The 23,165-nt window shown below is 36.6% G+C and overlaps 4 protein-coding genes and 2 pseudogenes across 5 annotated transcripts; 2 read left to right on the top strand and 4 right to left on the bottom strand.

Annotated features, from left to right (window-relative positions):
• Positions 1–90: 90 nt before the first annotated feature.
• Positions 91–800, bottom strand: LOC104760201 (pectinesterase inhibitor 12 pseudogene; annotated as a pseudogene). The gene has a single exon (XR_015588478.1). The product of XR_015588478.1 is annotated as a pectinesterase inhibitor 12 pseudogene (transcript).
• A 1,242-nt stretch (positions 801–2,042) lies between these two features.
• On the bottom strand, positions 2,043–2,498 carry LOC147921313 (pectinesterase inhibitor 12 pseudogene; annotated as a pseudogene).
• A 1,971-nt stretch (positions 2,499–4,469) lies between these two features.
• LOC147921312 (uncharacterized) lies at positions 4,470–5,477 on the bottom strand. The gene has a single exon (XM_087499708.1). It carries the CDS (start codon positions 5,475–5,477, stop codon positions 4,470–4,472), a length of 1,008 nt encoding a protein of 335 aa, XP_087355834.1.
• Positions 5,478–9,127: 3,650 nt separating this feature from the next.
• On the top strand, positions 9,128–9,860 carry LOC104760200 (Plant invertase/pectin methylesterase inhibitor superfamily protein). The gene has a single exon (XM_010483087.2). The coding sequence runs from the start codon at positions 9,155–9,157 to the stop codon at positions 9,707–9,709; it is 555 nt and encodes a 184-aa protein (XP_010481389.1). The 5' UTR covers positions 9,128–9,154; the 3' UTR covers positions 9,710–9,860.
• A 526-nt stretch (positions 9,861–10,386) lies between these two features.
• On the top strand, positions 10,387–11,186 carry LOC147921311 (uncharacterized). The gene is made up of 2 exons (XM_087499707.1): positions 10,387–10,455; positions 10,572–11,186. The coding sequence occupies exons 1-2, from the start codon at positions 10,387–10,389 to the stop codon at positions 11,184–11,186; spliced, it is 684 nt and encodes a 227-aa protein (XP_087355833.1).
• Positions 11,187–21,963: 10,777 nt separating this feature from the next.
• LOC104760199 (pectinesterase inhibitor 12) lies at positions 21,964–22,750 on the bottom strand. The gene has a single exon (XM_010483086.3). The coding sequence runs from the start codon at positions 22,718–22,720 to the stop codon at positions 22,148–22,150; it is 573 nt and encodes a 190-aa protein (XP_010481388.1). The 5' UTR covers positions 22,721–22,750; the 3' UTR covers positions 21,964–22,147.
• Between the last annotated feature and the right edge of the window lie 415 nt (positions 22,751–23,165).

Genomic DNA, 23,165 nt, shown 5'->3' with positions numbered 1-23,165 from the left:
TCAACATTTTTGTAGTGATTCTTTTCATCTTTTTATATTAAAAAACTCAATATGTCAATGTTACCAAAAAAAAAAGAAGTTAAAATCATATCTGCAAAGCGAAATTTTATTTCCATTAAGATAACTCTTAACTCTACATATCGATGTTTTTAATTAGTGAAACCCTTTGCCAAATTCATCATAGCATATTAGTAAAAGCCAAAGGAATCAAAATCGTTTGAAGCAAAATATTGTTCTTGTTAGTAACAGGCGACTTCTCTAGCTTTCCTTCCTTGAATCCATCTTCGCAATTGTCTGGTGCATCCAAAGCAGCACTTATATATACGTTAGCGGTATTATAATCATGCGATTGAACACTTGAGAAAGCAGTGTTCAGAGAACCATTAGCCTCATCATAAAGCTCGACACATGTGCTCAACGCTGCCTCCATACCTGGCCCATACTTCTTGGCCTTGAGAATCTGTTCAACGAATCTTTTCACGTCCATAATTTTTGCCGCAGCATTCTTCGTCGACGCAAAAACCAGACCTTCGAGAGTAGTCGCAGTTTTGCTTTCTGGATCTTGTGTAAGAGAATTGACGCAGAAATCGTATTTGAGCTGCAGGTTTATAGCAGCAGCTTTCTTGCAAGAATCTTGAATGAGAGTTTGTGCAGATGTGAAATCGTTCAAGAGAAGAGAATACATAACCAATGAAACCAAAAAGTTCATTTTTTTTTTCTTTTTTTTTTTGGAGGAAGTAGAAAAAATAAAAATCTATTGATGAAGAACAGGTTCACTTTGTGTTTTTCAATTTATTGTAAAAAGGACACATAGAAGTTCATGGGAAAGACTTTTTATCTAACGTAACGTCTTTGCCAAGTTGAATCATATGAGCTTTTATTTATTTTAAAAAATCTAATGTAAAATAGTTACCAATTTGAATATATGACATTATTCAAATTGAGAAACTTTGTACACTTAATTTAATGCTCTTAGGATATTTATCTGTAATGTCTATTTCTTAAATTCTCGATTTATTTGTTTGAAATTGGTCAACATTCATGAATCATGATATCCTTGATTTTCGTTTTTTGTATGTTTGTGTTATTTTAAGTCTTTTTTTGTCGTTTTTCTCAAAAGAAACGTTACGGTTCAGTTTAATAGAGTTATAAAAAGCTCCGACCAAACAAATACCATGCATGGTCGTCGACTCGTCGTGTACTTAGTCAACTTTTAATGTGTTTCCAGTTACCGAAGCATGCTTAATAGAAGTAACTCTTCTACAGTTCTACTAATTTACCATTTTCATGTACATATTAATCTTATATTGTAAGTTTGTAACACTCATTTCTTAAATCATTATTGTTCTTAAACCCTATTATTTACTACCTCTGATTTTTAAGTTGTCATTATAGGATGTTGCACACATATTAAGAAATTTATAAATAATCTATTACTATTAAAATTCTAAAGTGTTTAATATTTTATTTACTTAGTAAAGTATAAATGAGATTATTTTTTTTATGAAAAATAACATTGAATGATTGAAAACAGAGAATGACAATTTAACTGAAACAAAAAATTTATACCTGACAATTAAAAAAGGAGTGAGATACGTTTCAGCTTCTCCATCATAAAGGTAACCTCAAGTCTGCCCTCCTCCCTTGTGAAAAGAATCTGTTCATCCTTCTTAGCCATCTCAAAGTAGTTCACGTCCGCAGTCATTGAATTTCTGTCTCTAAACTTCTATGGATGTATCAACAAAACTTAATGCTTTCTTCTTCTATCTAATTATTGATTGTTATTGTACACTTGTTTTTGATTAACTCTCTTATCCAACCATGGAGTTGATGAACTTGTACTACTTATCTCTCTTTGGGATTGATTGAATGGATACAAATATGTTTTGCCCAAAAAATAAATTTATTAGTAGTTTTTTTTTTTGGTTTTTGTAATAGGGAAGGATTGAATGAGTAAATTATAGTTCATCGCATTTATATACTACGCTAAATGTGCGTATATGAGAGGTAGGATTCCTAACAATGCATTTAAGAATGTAGTTTCATTTCAACATAGATGTAAAAGCTAAAGGAATCAAAATCATTTGAAACAAAACATTGTTATCTTTTGTAAACGGAGATTGCAGAGGTTTTTTTCCTTCTTTAAATCCAACTTCGCAACTGGGTGGTGCACCCATTGCGGCACTTAGATCCACGTTAGCGGTTTTGTAATCACCCGATTTAGCTATCCTTAAAGCTTCGGTCAAGGATTATGACCACGATATCATGACCACGATATCATGACCAACCCGTCAAGACTACGTGCGGTTTTGCTCTGCGGATTCTCTTGGAGAGACTTGACGCAGAAATCGTAATTGATGTTCGAGTTTTTATCTGCAGCTTTCTCGCAAGAATCTCGGATCAAAGATTTTGCAGTTGCTAATTCATTTAAGAGGAGAAAGAACATAACGAGGTAGAGCAAGAACGTCATATTAAAAAAAAATATATTTGGAGGAGGAGGAGCATAGACATTGACATGGAAGTTTTAACTTATTTATAGTAAACAGAATAAATAATCTTACGCTTGTTTATCGATCAAATAAGACTTGTTGTTATCTAACACAACGGCTTGTTTTTAGAGTGCTCATGTCACGCTTTACCACTCAACTTACTTCGTATGGCATAATTGTTCGTTTTAACTTTTAACACTCTTTACTTATACATTGTCGCTTTTCGGGATTTGTTTTTTTTTTTGTTCTTCAATGTTACAAATATTACGCAATATACAAAAAAAAAAAACATTGTGCTACACGTTTTGGATAATATCTTTACACGTTTTGTAATGATTCAGAGCAAAAAAAAAAGAAGTGAACATTATTTAGAAGTATTAACCTAATGAAACGGTAAAATTGGGAGTTCTTATATAACTTACAGCGCAAGTTTCTTGCTTTTGAACCTTTTGGTCAAGGTTCTTTAATCGGGAGAGCTTTGATGTAGCAAACGAGACTTCATCCAACACCATCCGATTCGATTTTGCATTCATTTTTCGAGTACGACGTATAACTTGCTAATTGTTTTAAGTACAAGAATGATATCGTGGCTACTTAACAGAAGCATAAAGACAAAATTATCTCAAAATTAGTTCATTTGTGGGCATTAGTTCTATGGAGCACCTTATTGATCTTACATGCTGCAACGCTCTGACCGCCACTTCTTAGTGGGCCCCATGTCCACTTTCAGACCATGAGCCCACTTTTTTTAATGGGCATCACGTCCGCTCACTAGGCCTGTGAGTCCATCCATATCCGACGGTCGGTTTGCTACGTTCGGGAGGCTTTAAAGGCTTGTTATCGTCCCTACAAATCACCACATGATCTTTCTCTTTTTTTGTCCTCACTCGCACAGTTCCAACAATCACTTCCTAGAAGGTTCCCCATCTTGTGAATACTCTAGCTCAAGCACGCTTAACTCTGGAGTTCTCTCAGGACCCTTGACCAAAAAGATAAGTGCACTTTGGTGACATAAGTCGGGGTGTCACAATTCACCCCCACTAACAGATCGCAACGTCCTTGTTGCGCACCAAAACCGTCACCTCGACGGTGTGAGCCCACTCAACTCTACACTCGTCTAGGTTCGGCTCTGACACCACTTGTAATGCTCCGACCGCCACCTCTTAGTGGGCTCCATGTCCACTCCCAGTCTATAGGCCAACCTTCCATAATGGGCATACTAAAAGGTGGCGGTCGGGATCCTGAGAGAACTGTAGAGTTAAGCGTGCTTGAACTAGAGTAGTCTCAGGATGGGTGACCGAAAAGATAAGTGCACTTTGGTGACATAGGTGGCCAAATCAGTTCTTTTAACCTCTCCGCAAGCCGGGGTATCGCACATAATCTGTAATTTTTTTACCCCAAACAAAGAAACTGTTGAAGAAAGAGAAGCCTAGGTGGAAATTGAAGTTGAAAAGATCATTTCTTGGTAAAATAAATATTTGTCAAATACATCCATACATGAAACTACTGTACACTTTGAATTTGAATGTCATCTATCTAATGACCACTTCACACTTTGATTCATGGGTTAAATAAACAATATTGTTTTAAACCATATTCATATCATTATTGTCACTCGAGTACTTAAAAAAATTAGTTGAAGTTTGGATTCCTGAATTATGTTCGGTTTTGTTCAGGGTTTTACCTACCCAATATTGCTAACACATTATTTGTTCTAACAGTAAAGTTTCATGTTTCTTACTGTTATTGTATGTGTATATATACAAAGTCAAAGATGTATATATATAATAAGATTTTTTTTTTTTTTTTGTTAAAGGGCCTTCTTATATAAAATTTAAAAAGTTTACAGTGAATCATACGAGAACCAAGGTAACCAGCAGTGACATAGTGAGAATATAAAAAGAAAGGAAGAGTGAGACAGACTCACTAAGAAGATACCGATAAAAGACAGAGTGAAAGAGAAATCACAAGCGAATCCAATCAGTGCGAAGACCAGAATAACTCCAACGCTTCTCCAGTGCGAAGACCAGAAGACCAGGAACCATTTGTTGCTAGATTTCTTAGGGCCGTAGCTCGGCTTTTGACGACCAAGCAGGTTTTCCGGACAATAATGGAGTGAGGTAGGGTTGTACCTTCATGAAAGTGTCGGTTACGCTCCTTCCATATCTCGTAGATACAGGCTTGCCACACTTGAAGAAGTGCGAGGGAGGTGACAGAGGAAGAGGTGGCTGAAGGGAGCCAGTGTACAATGAGCTCCCAGTTCAGAGGAGGAGAGAGCTCTAGTTTCCCTACCATCTCTGTCCAAATAGCTGAGGAGTAAGCACAAGCAAAGAACAAATGGTTCCTGGTTTCATTTTCCATCCCGCAGAGGAGACATAGTGGTTCCACATCAAAGCCCCATTTGATCATACGATCTAGGGTAGGATTACGGTTGCGCAAAAACAACCAAGTTGCTATCGAGTGCTTAGGGACAGCGGCTTTATGCCAGACAATAGAATACCAAGGCACCAGCGGTCTGGAAAGACGGAGAGAATTCCACATTACCTTGGAGTTATAAGACTTTTGCACCTTACTATTAACGATCCAACTAGGTGAGTCGTTGTCATTTGAGTGGGGGATGGTAGTAATGAAGCTCAAGACATCTAGGAAGCAGTCTGATCTCGCTTGAGGGAGGTTCCAGATAGCCCCTTCCTTGTAGTCCGACACCAAGGCGGTTACCGGAATTCCAAGATGGTGCGGAGCATCATTTCCCAAGTAGTGAAAGAGGGAACCGTACGGAGTCCAAGGATCCCACCAGAAGAAAGTATCCTCCCCTGTACCCAACTTGATGTTGCGGAACTTTATAGCTATGTGTCTTAGCTTTAGAAGTTTTCTGAACATCCAAGAGACTGTTGGAGATTTGTCGTTCAAAGCCGAGAAGCAGGAAGAGGAAAAGTATTTTCTCCGAACCCAAGCTACCCAGATAGAACCAGCCCTGAAGTATATCATCCAGATGAATTTTAGGGCGCATGTGTCGTTCCAAGTGGACCAAGACCGCAACCCTAACCCACCTTCTCTCTTTGGGTATAGAAGATCCGCCCAAGCAACTTTAGCTCCCGAAGGTTTGTCTAATCATCCATGCCAGAGGAAAGAACTAGAGAGGCTGTTGATGAGCTTGATTACCTTCTTGGGAAGAAGGAAAGCACTTGTCCAAAAACCAATTAACCCCGAAATAACTGTGCTTAATAGCTGCAGTCTGCCCGCAATGCTCAACTGACGATGGAGCCAAGAGTTCATCTTTGCCCTGATCTTTGAGATTAAGGGGTCACAATCCCTGATAGAGAGCTTTCTAGAGCAAAGAGGGAGCCCCAGCTACCGAACTGGTAACGAGGCTAATGGGAGAGGGAATTTAGTTCTCATACGGGTAAGCGCATCTTCAGAGACACCAGAAGAGAACATGGTGGTTTTGGTTATGTTGACAGAAAGTCCAGAGATTTTCTCAAACTGAGACAGAACCGTGAAGACCCCAGCCAGAGATGCTTCTGTCCCGTCTAGAAAGATAAGTAAGTCGTCCGCGAAGCACAGATGGGTGAGCTCCAGTTCTTCACAGCCAGGGTGATAACCAAAAATACCGTCTTGAGCTGCTCTGTTTAGCATAAGAGAGAGGATATTCATCACCGACACAAAGAGAATTGGGGAGAGGGGGTCCCCTTGCCTTAACCCGGTTTTGCCTTTAAAGTACCCTGAAGTGACTCCGTTTATGCTGATAGAGAAGCTTGGAGAACAGATACAACTTTTAATCCATCCCACAAATAGATCAGGGGCACCATAGGACAACAGGGTTGAGGTGACAAAATCCCATCGAACCGAATCAAATGCTTTAGAGATGTCCACTTTAAGGGTGAGTCTGGGAGAAAGAGTGGATAAATGATAACCCTGAAGGACCTCTGAGGCAAGGAGCACATTTTCTATTAGAAGCCTATCATTGATAAAATCCGTCTGGTTCGGGAGAATAATCGAGGGGAGGATCTGCTTGAGCCTATCAGAGATGATCCTGGAAACAACTTTGTAGTTTGTGTTCAAGCACGAAATGGGCCTGAAGTCCTTTAAATCGTCTGCTCCCCGCCTTTTAGTTATCAGTACCAACGAAGTAGCATTGACACATGACGGCAAGAAAGATGAAGAGAAAAACTCTCTCACTGCATCAGTGAATTCGTTCCCGCTGCCAGGACGCTCTGTAGAATTCCACTGGGTAGCCATCGGGACCAGGAGTTTTATTCAAGGGAAGACTCAGAAGGGCTTCTCTGATCTGGACAGGGGTAACCTCCGCACAGAGCAATGATTGTTGGGACAAGGTTAACTGATTTGGGATGATTCTTTCCAAGAAAACCGGCAAGAAAGGGCAGTATTCACCACGAGGGGAACATAAAATGGAGGAGAAATACCTCTCTGCAAGTTGGTGAACTTCCTGAAGCGATTCTGATCTCGAACCATCAGGATGGAAGACATACTTGATTGCATTAGAGGCGTTTCTAATCTTCATCATGGTGTGAAAAAACCTCGTATTTGAGTCACCTAGCTCCATCCATCTTATTCTGGACCTTTGTCTGAAAAAACATTCTTCAGCAATTCTCAAGGAGAACCAAGTACTCCTTGCCAACGATTCCTGCGCCAAGGTTTGGGGAATGGGGTCATTTAGGGCCAGTGCTTGGTACTGTTGGAGGATGTGATTCGCTTCAGCCACTCTCCTCTCAATGTCACTAAAGCGCTCCTTCATCAAGGTCTTTAAAGGACGCTTTAGCTGTTTTAGTTTGTGGCAGAAGTCAGATAGCATAGAGACTGAATGGCCAAAAGAACCCCAAGCCGACGTAACTGAATCCACAAAGATTGGCAACTTTGTTAAGAGGTTAAAAAACTTGAATGGTCGAGTACCAAAGGAGGGAGGAGGGGACTTGATCCGGATGTGGCAAGGAGTGTGGTCAGAGAACTGGGGCGCCTCAAAAGTACAGTAGCTCGAAGGAAAGCGTAAAAGCCATTGATCGTTTACCAAAGCACGATCAATCTTAGTCGCGATAGGATTGGAAGGCTGGTGATTCGACCATGTGAACTTTGGCCCTTGAAAAGAGAGATCGAACAACTAAGATTTCCATCGTCAAATATACGTCTTTTGCCATGTAATTATTTATTTTTAATATATCTGTATTGGTAAATACAATATTGTATTCGTAAATACAATATTGTATTTTGAAAATTTGTTAGAAATGTCTTTTTTGACATACCTCTTTTCAAAAATACATCTTTTACTTATTTATTTTTGATATCTTTTAAATTTTAATGACCATTTTATCTTTACTTAAAAAATATTTAAATCAATAAAAATGTAAATTTAAATTTTGCCGCCAAAAAAAATTTACAGGAATTTTATAAAAATTTATAAGGTTTTAAACGATTTAAACATATTTATAAGACATTTATAAATAGAAACCTTATAATTAAAAACCTTATAAAAGCCTTATGCCTTATAAAAATCTTATAAAAAACTTTATAAAAACTTTATAACAAGATTATAAGGTTTTCATAAGATATAAATTTCAGAATTCTTGGCAGGAAATTTTTTCATTTTTTAGCGGAAAAATTTGGTGGAATTTTTTTTTAATTTTGTTAAGGAAAAATTAATTTGACGGAAGAATTTTTCTTTTTTTGGCCGAAATTTTTCCGATTTTGGTGACCGTATATTCTTGATGTAACTCAAAGAAAGGGTAATTTGGTCATTTTGTATATAAAAATGGATAATTTTGAAAATGGTCAACATAGAGGGGTATCTTTAAAAGGAGGTATTGAATTTTTTTTTTTTTAAAATGCCCCTTGTATTTTAGATCTAAAAGTTTATGTCATTACCAGCCAAAAATTAGTATCCAGTGTATATATAAATTATATTCAGCGCTTAGCGCTAATGAATACTCTATTCTATAAAAGATTGGTATTATTGTGATGTAATTCTAAATACTGTCTCTCTCTTTTTTTATATACAAAAAGAGTGAAAATATATATATAGTAGATGCAATTAAATTTTCTTGTTTTTGATAACTTTTCGTATATTGAAAAGTATATAGCTATTAATATGTAGTCCAGTTAGTAGCTATTATTATACATATCTCTTAGATTATTTGATAAATCACAATATCAAATCGAATTAATAAACATTTAATTAATGTGTGTTTACAACAAGCACAATGTAATATACTTCCTCCTTTTTTTATTAGTTGTCGTTTAAGATTGTTTCACACAAATTAAGAAAACCATTTAATTTTTTGTTTTAGTCCTTTTTAATATATTTTCTAATATTTTTATTAGTCAAAACATTAAAACAGTTGGATAAAATTGGAATGTTTACCAAACATTTGCATTGGAAATCTAAAAAGACAAGTATTATGACACAAAATTTTAACTCTAGAACAACAACTAATAAAAAAAGGAGGGAGTATATAGCAAATGCAATGAAGTACCAAACTCCACGAAGTAAGCGGAGTGGTATCGCATGTCATGAGTCATCTAAATAAAGCATGTCTTTAAATAGCAGTCACATGTTAGAATTTTGTTTGCTTATAAATTAGATCACAAGTTAATTACTATTGTTCTTCAATCTATTCCATCCAGTGTTGTGCATTACAAACAAACCTAATACAATGAAGTTCTTGATTCACCTTGTTGTGTTATTTCTCCTCTTCAATGGTTTCATGGCCAACAATGTGGCAGATTCTCTGATTCGAAATTCTTGCAAAAAAAATTCAAGATATGCGGAACCATATATATACAATTTTTGTATCACATCTATCCAAGAGAATCCAGAGAGCCAGAAAGTAAGAAATATAGACGAATTGACTATGATATGTACGAATAGCGCGATATCAAACCTAACAAAAGTGAAAGGAGTTGTAGAGAATATTTTGAACGAGAAAAAGTATAAGAATAAGTTGAGTCATACGTTCTTACGGGAGTGCCTCAAGCTTTATTCTGAGGGCTATGAGTTGTTAAACTCAGCTTTGAAATACCTCAAAACACGAGATTACGAGAAATATATAGGAAATATGGATATGGCAAGAGGTAAAACAAGAGCTTGCGAAATGAAATTCAACGATGACAATCACCAGATATCTCCGGTGAAGAAAGAGAACGATGTTCTCTTCAACATGATCAATATTCCCTATTATTTTTGTTTCAACGCTCATATTAATGGCTAAGGTTGTAGGCTTGTAGCAAATCGATTTGTCAAACTATAATGCCTAATAAATAGTATGTTACCCAGAAATGGTCCAATGTTTATTGGGATATATGTATGTATGTGTCTGTATCATATGTTTGTGTCAACATAAAGAAAAGTCTAATTTTTAATGGACGACTCCAATTTCCTCCCCCTCCCCCAGTTTTGACCAAGCTTGTATATCTATTTTTCCTATATAAAACTTGAGTCAGCGTCTCTCTCTGTTTCTTCTGAGCCCATCTATGTCATCTTCAAAATGTTAAACATTCGTTGAATTTGCATACGTAGCATTGTTAAAAATGGGAGCACTGAAAATTCAGTGTATCGTAACTCCGTAAAGTTAAGTAATCTTATTAGTATATATGATGAGATTAAGCTTCCTTTTACTTAGTCTCAACACTCTAATATAAATACCCTTGTATTAGTTACATTTTACTTTTAATGAGAAATATACTTTGCAAGAAAGTTAACATGGTATCATAGCAAAATGATTTTTTCTCATTCGTTTCTCGGGAAAACGCTTAACAGAAAATTTTCTCGGGAAAATTGAACTTCCACTTCTTCGAATTGTTTCAATTCGTCTCTGTCCCAGCTTCGCTTTCAATTCCGTGTCTTGCGATCTATCTTTCAGCTATTTCTGAGCACTGATTTGAATCAATGAGTGTCTCACATCGCTGTTTCGTCGGTCTCTTCTTCGCAGAGTTGTTGATTGCTATTGTTGAGCTGGTTAGTGCCTCTTTCTGGTGTTTTGTTACACAGCCTTGGTTGCTTTATCCTCTTGATCGGTTAGGTGTTTAAGATCATCGAATTCCGATTTAGCTTTGGTGATTCTTGCTTTGTAGAATTTGTTCATCGTTGATTGTGTGATGGAATCTGCGAATACTGGTACGAATTGTGCAACAGATCAGTATGAGAATCCTTACTTTCTCCATAGTTCGGATCATGCTGGACTCATACTTGTTTCTGATCGTCTCTGTACTGGTGTGGAGTTTACTTCATGGCGTCTTTCGGTTCGTATAGGATTGAATGTTCGTAATAAGCTTGGGTTCATTGACGGCACTATCTTGCAACCAGCTTCTGATCATCGAGATTATGGATCTTGGTCCAGATGCAATGACATGGTCTCGACTTGGCTAATGAATTCGGTGAGTAAGGAAATTAGTCAAAGTTTGTTATTCATTCCCACGGCTGAAGGAATCTGGAAGAATGTATTGGCACGTTTTAAGCAGGATGATGCTCCTCGAATCTTTGAAATTGAGCAGCGTCTGAATAGTATTCAACAATGTGCGTCTCATGTAACCAGCTATTACACACGACTTGTCACACTTTGGGAAGAACATAAGAACTACGTTGAGTTACCTGTGTGCACTTGTGGTAAGTGTGAATGTAATGCTGCAACCTTATGGGAGAAACTACAAGAAAGGAGTAGAGTGACGAAGTTTCTCATGGGGCTATGATTCCTACGATGCTACCAGAAGACATATCCTGATGTTACGGCCCATACCAACTATTGAGGCTGCTTTCAACAAGGTTACTCAAGATGAAAGGCATCATTCTATCAAGCCTCTTCCTCGATCGGATAATGTTGTTTTCCAAACGACTGGCTCAGCTCCTCTACCTCCACAAGATTATCAAGAACCCGTTGATAATGCGGCTTATGCAATTCAAGGTTGATATCGTTCTCGACCACCGAAACCTGTTTGTGCACATTGTGGACAGACTGGTCATGTTATTCACAAATGTTTCAAGCTTCATGGATACCCTCCATGTTACATTCCAGGCTTCAAGAGCTCTCTCTAACTATCAATCTCAGAGACATTCAGCTCCATCACAGCCTCTCAACCTCGAGGACTAACTCAGAGTCAGCAACGTCCGCATACAGTGGCGAATGTTATAAGTGACCCGATGAGTGGTCTAGGCCCGATGAGTGGTCCTATAACAAGTTCTTCCCAAGCTCAGTCATCATCAGCTTGAACCGTCTCTAGCCTAGACTTGAACAATATGACGCCTACTCAGGTACAAGATCTTATTAAGCATCTAACATCACATGTTCGGGTTTCAGAGAATCCGCCTCCTTCCCCATCGACTGCGTCTGTTACCGAACATGGTGTTATGGCAGTCCAGTCTACTTCTGGTATTATTCCTTTTCCATCAACCTCTCTTCGTTTTGAAAACAACATTTTTACTTTTCAACACCAATGTCTCTCTTCCTTATACTCTAATCTTCCTCATGGTTCTTGGATAATTGACAGTGGAGCCACTACTCATGTGTGTTCTGATTTGTCATTATTTAGTGAAACTGTTCTAGTTTATGGAGTAACTGTTTCTCTCCCAAATGATACTAGGGTTAATATCACACATACTGGCATTGTCCCATTATCATCCTCTCTTATCTTGACTGATGTTTTACATGTGCCAACTTTCAAATTCAATTTGATTTCTGTTAGTTCTTTATTACAACAAAATCATTGTTCTGCACATTTTTACATTGACTCTTGCATTATTCAGGAGTTTATTCAGGGCTTGACGATTGGTAGAGGAACTCTCATGCATAAACTCTATATTCTACAACTTGATGCATCATCTCTCGCAGTGTCTAAGTCTCCTGCTTCTTTGAACTTCTCTGGATCCTTGGTGGTGGATGGACATCTGTGGCATCAACGCCTAGGACATATGTCGACTGACAAGTTACAACAGCTTTCTGATGTTTTGCATATTTCCAAATCTGGTTTGTCTTTACAATCTCATTGTTCTATTTGTCTATTAGCTAAACAAAGACGCTTACCTTTTGAGTCTCATAATCGTTTGTCTAGTTTACCTTTTGATTTGCTTCATTTAGATGTTTGGGGTCCCTTCTCAATCGAGTCTGTAGAAGGATATAAATACTTTCTCACCATTGTAGATGATTCTACTAGATGTACTTGGGTTTACATGATGAAGGAATACAAATGACGTTTTACACCATTTTCCAGCTTTTATTTAGTATGTTAAGACTCAGTATAATTCGACTATCAAAGCGATTAGAACAGATAATGCTCTTGAATTGGCTTTTACTGATATTATTAGACAACATGGCATGCTTCATAAATTCTCTTGTGCATACACACCACAGCAAAATTCTGTAGTTGAAAGAAAGCATCAACACCTTCTTAATGTTGCTAGAGCCTTATTGTTTCAATCTAATATACCTATTTCTTATTGGAGTGATTGTGTCTTAACTGCTGTGTTTTTGATAAATAGAACTTGTCACCTTATGAATTGTTGAATAAGAAGCAACCCTCCTATGATCTACTTCGCACTTTCGGTTGTCTTCGTTATGTCTCGACAGTGCTAAAGGATAGAACGAAGTTTAGTCATAGAGCAGAAATATGTGTTTTCTTAGGCTACTCTCCAGGTTATAAAGGCTATAAGGTACTTAATCTGGATACTAACGTCATTTCTGTCTCGTAATGTCGTGTTCCATGAAAACGAGTTTCCTTTTCATTCTAGTCATGCTCGCCATCCTACTGACATTATTATTGACTTGATTCTTCCATCCCATGTTCCTGTTGCATTAGATATGCCCATTGTTTCAGCACCTTCATCATTTGCATCACACACATTCGTCCCTAGTACATCAACTGGGAGTGCAGAGACAGTCACTATAGGAAAAGGAACTATTTCACCATCTAATTCCAGACCGCGACACATGACGAAGGCTCCAGGTTAAGTATCTGATTACCACCGTTCTCTTATTCAACACTCTAACCGTTCTTTTTCTACACATTCCACACCTATTACTACACCCTATCCTTTATCTTCGGTTTTATCCTATTCCATGTTCAAACCACCCTATCAGTTCTATGTCCTTTCCATTTCTATCGAAACAGAACCAAAATCTTTTAAAGATGCCATAATATCTGTTCGGTGGACTAAGGCGATGGATGTGGAGCTTGAAGCTATGGAACTCAATTGGACATTCGATGTTGTCTCCTTACCTCCAGGAAAAAATGTTGTGGGGTGTAAGTGGGTTTATGCGATCAAGTACCATGTTGATGTCTCCATAGAAAGATATAAGGCTCGTTTAGTAGCAAAGGGTTTCACACAACAAGAGGGAATATATTACATTGATACCTTTTCTCCTGTAGCAAAGTTGGCTAGTGTGAATTTGGTCCTTGGTTAGCTGCTAAGCATGGGTGGAGTCTTACTCAAATGGATGTTACTAATGCCTTTCTCCATAGTGATCTAGAGGAAGAAATTTACATGAGCTTACCTCAGGGTTATACACCACCTCCAGGCGTTATACTGCCACTGAATCCTGTGTGTAAGCTTAACAAGTCTCTTTATGGCTTGAAACATGCCTCACGGCAATGGTATAAGTCCGTGTCCAAAGTGTTTCTCGATGATGGTTTCTCACAGGCGTATGGCGACAATACTCTATTTGTCAAGGAGACAGTTTCCTCTTATATTGCGGCCTTGGTTTATGTCGATGATATCCTAATTGTGATTAGCAGTGATGATGCTGTTTTCCAGCTTAAGGCATCTCTGGCGAAGCATTTCAAGACTAAAGACCTTGGTTAGCTCGTTTCTTCTTAGAACTTGAAATTGCGCTTAATGCAAGTGGCATATCAGTAAGTCAGCGCAAGTATTGCCTTGATATTCTAACTGATACAGGTTTATTGAGTTGTAAGCCAAAATCAGTACCTATGGACTATAAGAAGGTTCTCACTAAAGACACAGGTATCATGTTGACTGATGGTACGCCTTATAGGGAACTGATAGGACGATTGCTGTATTTGTGCATCACAAGACCAGACATTACGTTTGCTGTCAATCGCCTAAGCCAATTCCTCTCATGACCAACAGACGTCCATCTTGAGGCTGCTCATCATGTCCTCAAATATTTGAAGAACGATCCAGGTCAAGGACTCTTTTACTCTGCTTCTACTGATTTATGCTTGAATGCATTCTCGAATGCAGATTGGGGAACTTACAAGGATTCTAGGAGGTCTGTTACTGGCATCTCTGTTTTCTTAGGGAATTCTTTGATCTCTTGGAAATCCAAGAAGCAATATGTTGTGAGTTCGAGTAGCACCGAAGCTGAATACAGGAACATGGCACAAGTTACAAAGGAGTTACTCTGGCTTCATCAAATGTTGAAGGATTTGCGCCAAACTCCACGAATACAGGCCAAGTTTTTCTGTGACACAAATCGACGATGCATATTGCCAACAACCAGGTGTTCCTAAATTCCAAAAAACGAAAACATTACTAAAACACCAAATTAATTAGAGCCCCAGACAAATAAGAAAATGAATAGATAATATAGTCTAGAACGCATAATTGGCTGTTTTTAGAAACAGTTATTAGATTATATACATGTTACTAAAATTTCTCATAAAATCTAAACTAGTTTATATAAATTTAACTCAAAAATATTTTTATAGAATTGGTTATCAAACTGCTTTGACTTTATTAATTCCTCATACAACAATTTATATACAAATAGCTTTAGAGTTTTACAACACCGTCATAGACACGTAAGGGCTAAAACCCTTATACAGAATTTAATTTACGACACAACCCAATACTCCCCCTCACGTGAGAGCATGAGGTGGTTGAATGCCCAACTTGGACATAATCTCAAAGAGCTGAACACACCTGAGAGCTTTGGTTAAGATATCGGCAGGTTATTTAGTACCAATGTGAGATGTTTCAATAGTCTCGTCAGTGACTCCGTCACGCACCACATGACAATCTAACTCAATGTGTTTTGTATGCTCATGAAAAATTGGATTTGCAATAATATGAATAGCAGCTTTATTGTCACAAAAGAAACATGTTGGAGAATTTTGTTCGATACCCAATTGTTTCAACAAACGGTGAAGCCACTTGACTTCATGCAGACCAGCCGCCATGGCCCGATACTCAGCTTCAGCAGAAGAATGAGACATTTTCTTTTGCTTCTTTGTCTTCCAAGCAATCGAAGAACCTCCAAGCATGACACCAAACACACTCAAAGAATGTCATGTTAAGGGACAAGTATTCCAATCAGAGTCACAAAAGATCGTAAGATTGAGCTCCGGGTCTAATTTTAGAAGGATGCCATGAGCTGGAGATCCTTTCAAGAATCAAATAACATGAAGAACTATATCTAAATGAGCTTCACGAGGTTTCTGCATCAACTGGGAGAACACTTGAACGGAGTAACTCAGCTCGAGTCTTGTGTGAGTAAGATAAAACAACCTTTCCACCAAGCGACAATATTACTTAGGGTTATCGAGGAGAGGACCATCATTCGTTGCAAGACGATGGTTTTGTTCCAATGGTGTTGTCGGGGTTGTATAAAAACCAAATCACCACACTCAACAACTATATCTGAAACATATTTCCTTTGAGACAGAAAAATACCTCCACGTCCACGACTTACTTCAATCCCAAGAAAATATTTCAACTTGCCTAAGTCCTTTATTGCAAAACAACGAGACATATAGTCCTTAAACTTTTGAAGAATGTAGCAATTTTACCACAAATTAGGAGATCATCGACATAGACTAAGACATGAATCTCGATGTCCGCACGAGTAGAAGAAACGAGAAAAAAGTCCTCATAGAATTGAACAAAACCAAACTTAAGCAATGCATCATAAAACTTTTTAAACCAACATCGTGAAGCTTGTTTAAGTCCATACAAAGATTTCTTGAGCTGGCATACTTTGTCATGCTGAGAATGACGAAAACTAGGAGGTAACTTCATGTATACCTCCTCTTCCAAATCACCATGGAGAAAGGCATTATAAATGTCTATTTAATATACTTCCCATTTTTTGGCATCAACAAGACAAAGAATCATTTTTTGACAACCGGCGCAAATGTTTCAGAAAAATCTTCCCCTTCTACTTGACTATTACTATCAGCAAGAAGTCACGCTTTGTACCGTTCTATCGTACCGTCGACATTATACTTGACCTTGAAAACCCATTGACTTCCAATAGCTACCTTTCTCGGTGGTATAGTGATGATATTCCATGTGTATTTATCCTCAAGCGCAATGAATTTTGTACCCATTGCATCATGCCATACTTGGATAGGAATCACATCTTTAAAACTTTTTGGTTCAACAAAATGTGGAATCGCAGCAAGAAAAACTTCAGTCTGTCAAAGGAAATATTAGGTTGTAAACCTAAAACTGTTCCTATGGATCCAAAAGAACCATTGAATAAAGAAACAAGAACTCTTTTAGAGGATGCAAAGCCATATAGAGAACTTGTTGGCCGTTTTTTGTATCTCTGCATCACTCGTCTTGACATTAGCTATGCAGTGAATCGGCTTAGTCAGTTTCTTTCTAGTGCAACTGACGTTCACCTACATGCGGCTCACAATCTATTGAAGTATCTTAAGAACAATCCTGGGCAGGGCTTTTTCTATTGAAAGTCTTATGATATATGTCTCAACGGTTTTGCTGATGCGGATTGGGGAACCTATACAGATACGAGAAGATCAGTTTCCGGTGTGTGTGTTTTCCTTGGTTCATCTTTGATAAGCTGGAAATCTAAGAAACAAGACATGGCTAGCTCAAGCAGTACTGAATAAGAATACAAGAGCATGGCAGTTGCAACTAAGGAGTTGCAAAGTTAATATATCGAGCGCAAAAAAAAAACCTAGAAATGTCTCAATATAGAACGTAGGTTTTTGTAATCAACAAATAAAGGGAAAGAATTTGCAGGGAAGGAGATGACACGAAAAAACTAACTTAGGAGATAGAATTTTACCTTCGTCTAAAGAGTGCTATGTCTCATGTGAGATCGCTTTAAAGAATACTGAGATAAGATCTAAATCCATATATCTTTGAGTTACTGGAAAGTCAAGCCATTAGGTCTGCCATCACTTGACACACTCTTGTTGATAACCATCGATAACACACATCATATAGCTTTGTAGAACATATAGCTTGGATCTCAACCACTGTTGATTTTGGTTTATATATTTACGTGAGTTGATATATCATGGTTTTTGTGGTTTTTAACCATGATATGAGCAATTAGAAGGGATTTTGGAGCATTTAATCAAAGAAGTCAATTTGGAGTCTGATCAACTGACCAACATCGATCGACACTGAAGGAGCATCGATCGACACCCAGTCCAACCCGACGAGAGAGCCAAAAATTGGAAATTTTACAATTTTGCCCAAAGTCTTCCATAATTGCAACATAAGTCCCTAACGTGTTTTAGGACATATATATATTGTTTTTGGGTTTTACAAAATCTTAAGTTTTATTCTAGCAAGTTATTTTTCTAAGCACCTTTTTGAGAGAGAGATATTGAGAGCTTTTAGGAGAGAGATCTGAACTCCTTCGAGAGAAGAATTCTTGAACTCCTTCTTTTTACTTTTCAATATCTATTGCATGTTATTGAGAATTATGTCTTGTGATTCATTGATTATGTCTGAGTAATTTGCTTGTTAGGTTTAGGGTTTTTCACAGGATTTTTATGATTTATTAGATCTGTGATTTTTAGGGTTCTTAACCTTTATGATCTTCATCCTTGGTTGTTCTTCACAATAATTCTTGACTGATCACCTAGAATTATTATCTTAGGGAAATTAATTGATATGAGAATATAATTGTTTTCCTGATTAAAACAATTGATGAACAGAATTACTTTTTACAAAGAGATTTGAATTAGTGATTTTGTGAACTTTTCTAAACTTGTTCTTAAAGCTGATTTTTAACATAGAATTTTACAAAGAGATTTGGATTTTCTGGTTTTAAATTTAGATAATAATTGTAGTGAGAACTGAATTATTTTACCAAAAAGTATAGAATTCTAGATCTGATTTTTATTGCATGAACCCTAATTAATTTATTGATTTCATACTTCATAATTACCTGAGAAATTCCCTCGGTCTAACCTTTTGATTTTCTGAATTCACAACCTTTGATTTAATATTTTGCATTGTCTTCTTTCGTTTTTAATACAACTTAATTCGTTTAGCGTAATAACAAAACTCTATAATTTATTGTGTTTGATCTTGAGTGTATGTGGATTTGATCCCTAAGTACTACATTGATCTCTTGTTTGAGAGAGTAGCTCCAGGGATTAATTTGAGCATATCAAATTTTGGCGCCGTTGTCAGGGACTCTTTGATCTACCATTAGATTTGAGTTTTGTATTTCGTCTAAATTTTTGTTTTTATTTTTTTTACTTACACGTTTTTGTTTTTCTTCTCTTTGGTGTTTCAGGTGTATGCCTCCAAAGCCTCACACAAGGAGCAACAAGACTGGTTCTACTGTGAATCTTTCAAACCAAGAGTTGGGAAAACTTGAGTGTGAGAACAGAAAAGCAGCCAAATCCTTGAAGATGGTTAACACAATCATTTTGGTTTGTGATGAGTATGGTGCTTTGAGAGATCAAGAGGGTCACTTGCGCAATGAGCAGGGCCAAAAGCTTGATGCAGAGGGCAATGTGATTGCTGAGCCAGTTGTCAACCCACAAGCTGTTGTCAACAAGCAAGCTGTTGTCGATGAGGAGGTTAACCTTGGTGTCGATCGACGCCAACAAGAGGGTATCGATCGACACCCACCTCCAGCAGACGTATGTGGAGCTGCCAACCACGTCCACAACCCGGTTCGAAGACAGGATCAAAACCAGGATCTGATCAGGACTATTGCAGACTTCAACAGAGCTGATTTGATGTATGAAAACCGCTCTGCAATTGTTCTACCTCCATTCCCAAGGAATGACTTTGAGCTGAAGCCTGCATACTTCCAGCTAGTTGGACAAAGACCCTTCTCTAACCTGCCAAATGAGAAAGCTTTAGACCATATTGAGCACTTTGAAGACTTGGTGACTAGTATCAAGGCCAATGGAGTAACTGAAGACTACATCTACTGCAAGATCTTCCCATATTCACTTGCAGGAGAAGCATCCCAATGGTTGAAACAGTTGCCGGCCCGATCTTTGACCTCTTGGCAACAAGTGAAGGTGGCTTTTCTCAACTACTTTTATGATGATGTCATGTCAGATAAGCTAAGATTCAAGCTGTCCTCCTTCAAGCAGAGACCAGATGAAGCTTTCAAGGCACCTTGGGTAAGATTCAAGGCATATCAAAGGGACTGTCCACACCATGGTTTTTCAAGAATGCAGCTGTTGAGTATCTTTTTCAGAGGAATTGACTGGGAATATCAGCTGACTTTGGATGCTGCAAGTCATGGAAACTTCAAGACAAGATACCCAGATGAAGCTGAGAATTTAATTGAAAACTTGGCTTCTAGCAATAGTACTAAGAGAGCAGATGCTGAAAGGAAGAGATTACATAGATCCACTAAAAGAATTTCTGAAGTTGTTTTAGAGGATATTCCAAGTAAGGTTGGAAACTTCATGATTCCCGCTGACTTTGTGGTGTTGAAGTATGACAAAGAGCCTAGTGATCCTCTCATCTTAGGAAAATCTTTCTTGGCTACAGCTGGTGCCATTATAGATGTGAAGAAGGGACACATAACACTGAATGTGGAAGGTTTGAGTATGAACTTTGAGATGGATAAGCTAAGGAGAGCTCCTACTATTGATGGGCAGACATTTTCTGTGGAGATTGCTTCTAATGATGATCCGATAATAGAGATTCATGAAGACATCACTGCTGTGTATGTCAAAAAGTTAGGTATTGTTGAGAAGATAAACTGCAGAGAAGAAACACGAGTTGCAGGTATAGTGTCGATCGATGCTCCATTAGCATCGGTCGACACCCCTCCACATCCGAGCCTGCACTTGTCCACAACTGATGCTCCAAGTCTGACAACTGTTCCCAAACAGAAGACTCACCCCTCCACACCCCAGAGTCCTCAGGTAAGGCAAAGGTATGCATCTTCTTCACCCAAACCCCCTCCTATCATCAACAAGGCTTTCAAAGGTACAAAAACTGTTTTGCAGTTAACCAAGCCACGAGATTATCGTAGTATACTGCACAACAGTTTTTGTTTAATACAATCTTAATTAAATCAGCTTGATTCGACATATTTTATATTGATGTTGGTAAAATAGTAAAATAAAGATTTAACCCGTATCGAAATATCATATTAATGATATTTTATTTTTTAGTATTATCAATTCAATCATGTAATGTTATATAACCCATCATGTAATATTACTCGTTTGTGTTATTTTAAAAATTTAATATGTTTAAATATTTATAATTTTCAACTTTTTATTAAGTTTAGATATATCAGTTATAAATTATAAATTTCTTAAAATTCTATAATTTATTATATACGGTAAATTTACAATATATGTATGTTGAACACACACTTTTATATTAATTGAGTAATATATGTTTGTTTAAAAAAATCACAATATATGCAGGATTAAATACACATTTTTATTAACTTTATGTATTATATGATGATTCATTACATTACATTTTAAAATAAAATAAAAAAAGATGATAGGAGAATATTTTTTTTAATATGGAATAAATCTTCTAAATATCTATATTAATTATAGAATATTGTATATATAGATATTTAAAATATTTTAGTTATGTTTGGTTATAAGGATAGTAGAGAGAATTAACTAAACTTGTTTGGATATGAATATAAGGGGGGAGGTATTGGTTTAGGATTTAGAAAGAATTTTAATGACTTTATGCTTTTGCTGATTGTTAGAATCATAGAAAATTGAAAGTTAAAATGAAGGATTCTAAGAGAGTGTTTAGGAAGTTTTTTAAAATCTTGATGATTTGTTTTTTCTAATCTTGTAAAATCTTTCTATTTGGTGAAAGAGTTTTCATGACTTTTGTTATGAAGGAAATGATATAAAATCCTAAACCAATAACATAAAATTTGAATTCATTAACAATCCAAAATTCTTTTGTTTTACTTGAATAACATAAAACTTTTAATGACTTTATAAAACTCTTAATCCAATAACACTAGATTTATCAAGATTTTAGATAACTTTTTACAAATCCACAACCAATAACACCAAATTTTTATAGAGTTTTTAAAAGTCTTGATTGAATAACAACATATTTTACCTAACTTTTAAAGTCATTAAAATTATTTCTAAATCTTAAACCAATACCTTCCCCTAAGCATTAAATGGCTTTTTAATGGTAAATGTTTCCATAAACATATTTTTGAAAAAAAAACTACTACAAAAATACTTGTATAGATACACGTACATAAAAAAAAATTGAGAAAAAATGATATATGTACAGACAAAAGTCTTTAATGATGTGTGAGCTGATGGTGGAGGAAATTTAGAAAAGGTGAAAAACAGATAAAATATTTGAAATGTCCAACTTATATTTACTCTATTCATGGATAATCTATTATGACCTTATATTTCATCAATTCATTATTTTATAAATCACTAAAAGAAAAACAAAAAACACACACATTATCACCCTAGAGTATATGACGGACTGTTCGGCTACACATGCACTATACTTTGTACGGATTTATATGAGCATTGTAATTAAAAGACTGAGCAATGTTAACAATGTCAAAAAGAACATCGTTCTCTTTCGTCACCGGAGATTTCTGTTTATTATCGTCGTTAAATCCCATTTCACACTCTCTCGGAACAACTCTTGCATTACGAAGACTATTGTGGACTTTATCGAAATCCCGCAATGTAATGTACTCTAAAGATTTGGTTAACAACTCATGTCCCTGAGAATAAAGTTTAAGGCACTCGCGCAACATCTTGTCACTTAATTTACTCTTTTTATTTCTTTCCTTCAAAATCTTCTCCACAATTCCTTTCACATTCGTCATGTTCGAAATAGCGTTTTTCACTCCTACCATGGTCAACTCATCGATATTTTTTGCTTTTTGACTCTCCGGATTTTCACTGATAGATGCGATGCAGAAATTGTAGTAATGTGGTTCCGATTGTTTTGAAGATTTTGAAGATTTCTTGCAAGAATCACGAATCAGAGAATCTGCAACTCTGTTGGCTGTATAACCATTTGATAGGAAAAATAGCACAACAAAGTAAATCAAGAACTTCATTTTGCTTCTTTTTTTCTTTTATGGAAAGCAGAACACTAACGAGAATATATATTTAAGAACAAAATTAGTAATTTGTGATCCAATTTATAAGCAACCTAAAATTTCCGATATGAAGAAGTTTTATTCAAACAAATGCTATTCATAGATGGCCAGCTCACGTCAAGCGTCACCACTCACCTTAAAACACTAGGCTATAAAAATAAGTAACGACAATTGCGGTAGACCTAAAGGTTAGCTCAAAAACATCACAACTACAACCGTAGTTAAAACGTTTTGATGATATACCATATTAAAATATACTTTTTGATTAATATTGTATTCTGTAATTTGTATGGCATTTTAAGGCTATACGCATTGAAATTGCTATTCAAACTAGTAATTAGCAAATGTTTAAATATTTACGCATGTTTGTGGTTTTACTAGAATTTTACCATTTACAATGAAG

Source organism: Camelina sativa, chromosome 18 (genome assembly GCF_030686135.1).
Source record: "Camelina sativa cultivar CO46 ecotype springtype chromosome 18, ASM3068613v1".
Taxonomy (NCBI): Eukaryota; Viridiplantae; Streptophyta; class Magnoliopsida; order Brassicales; family Brassicaceae; genus Camelina; species Camelina sativa.
Note: the sequence above shows the minus strand (reverse complement) of the source record. Positions and strands in the feature narration are given on the sequence as shown.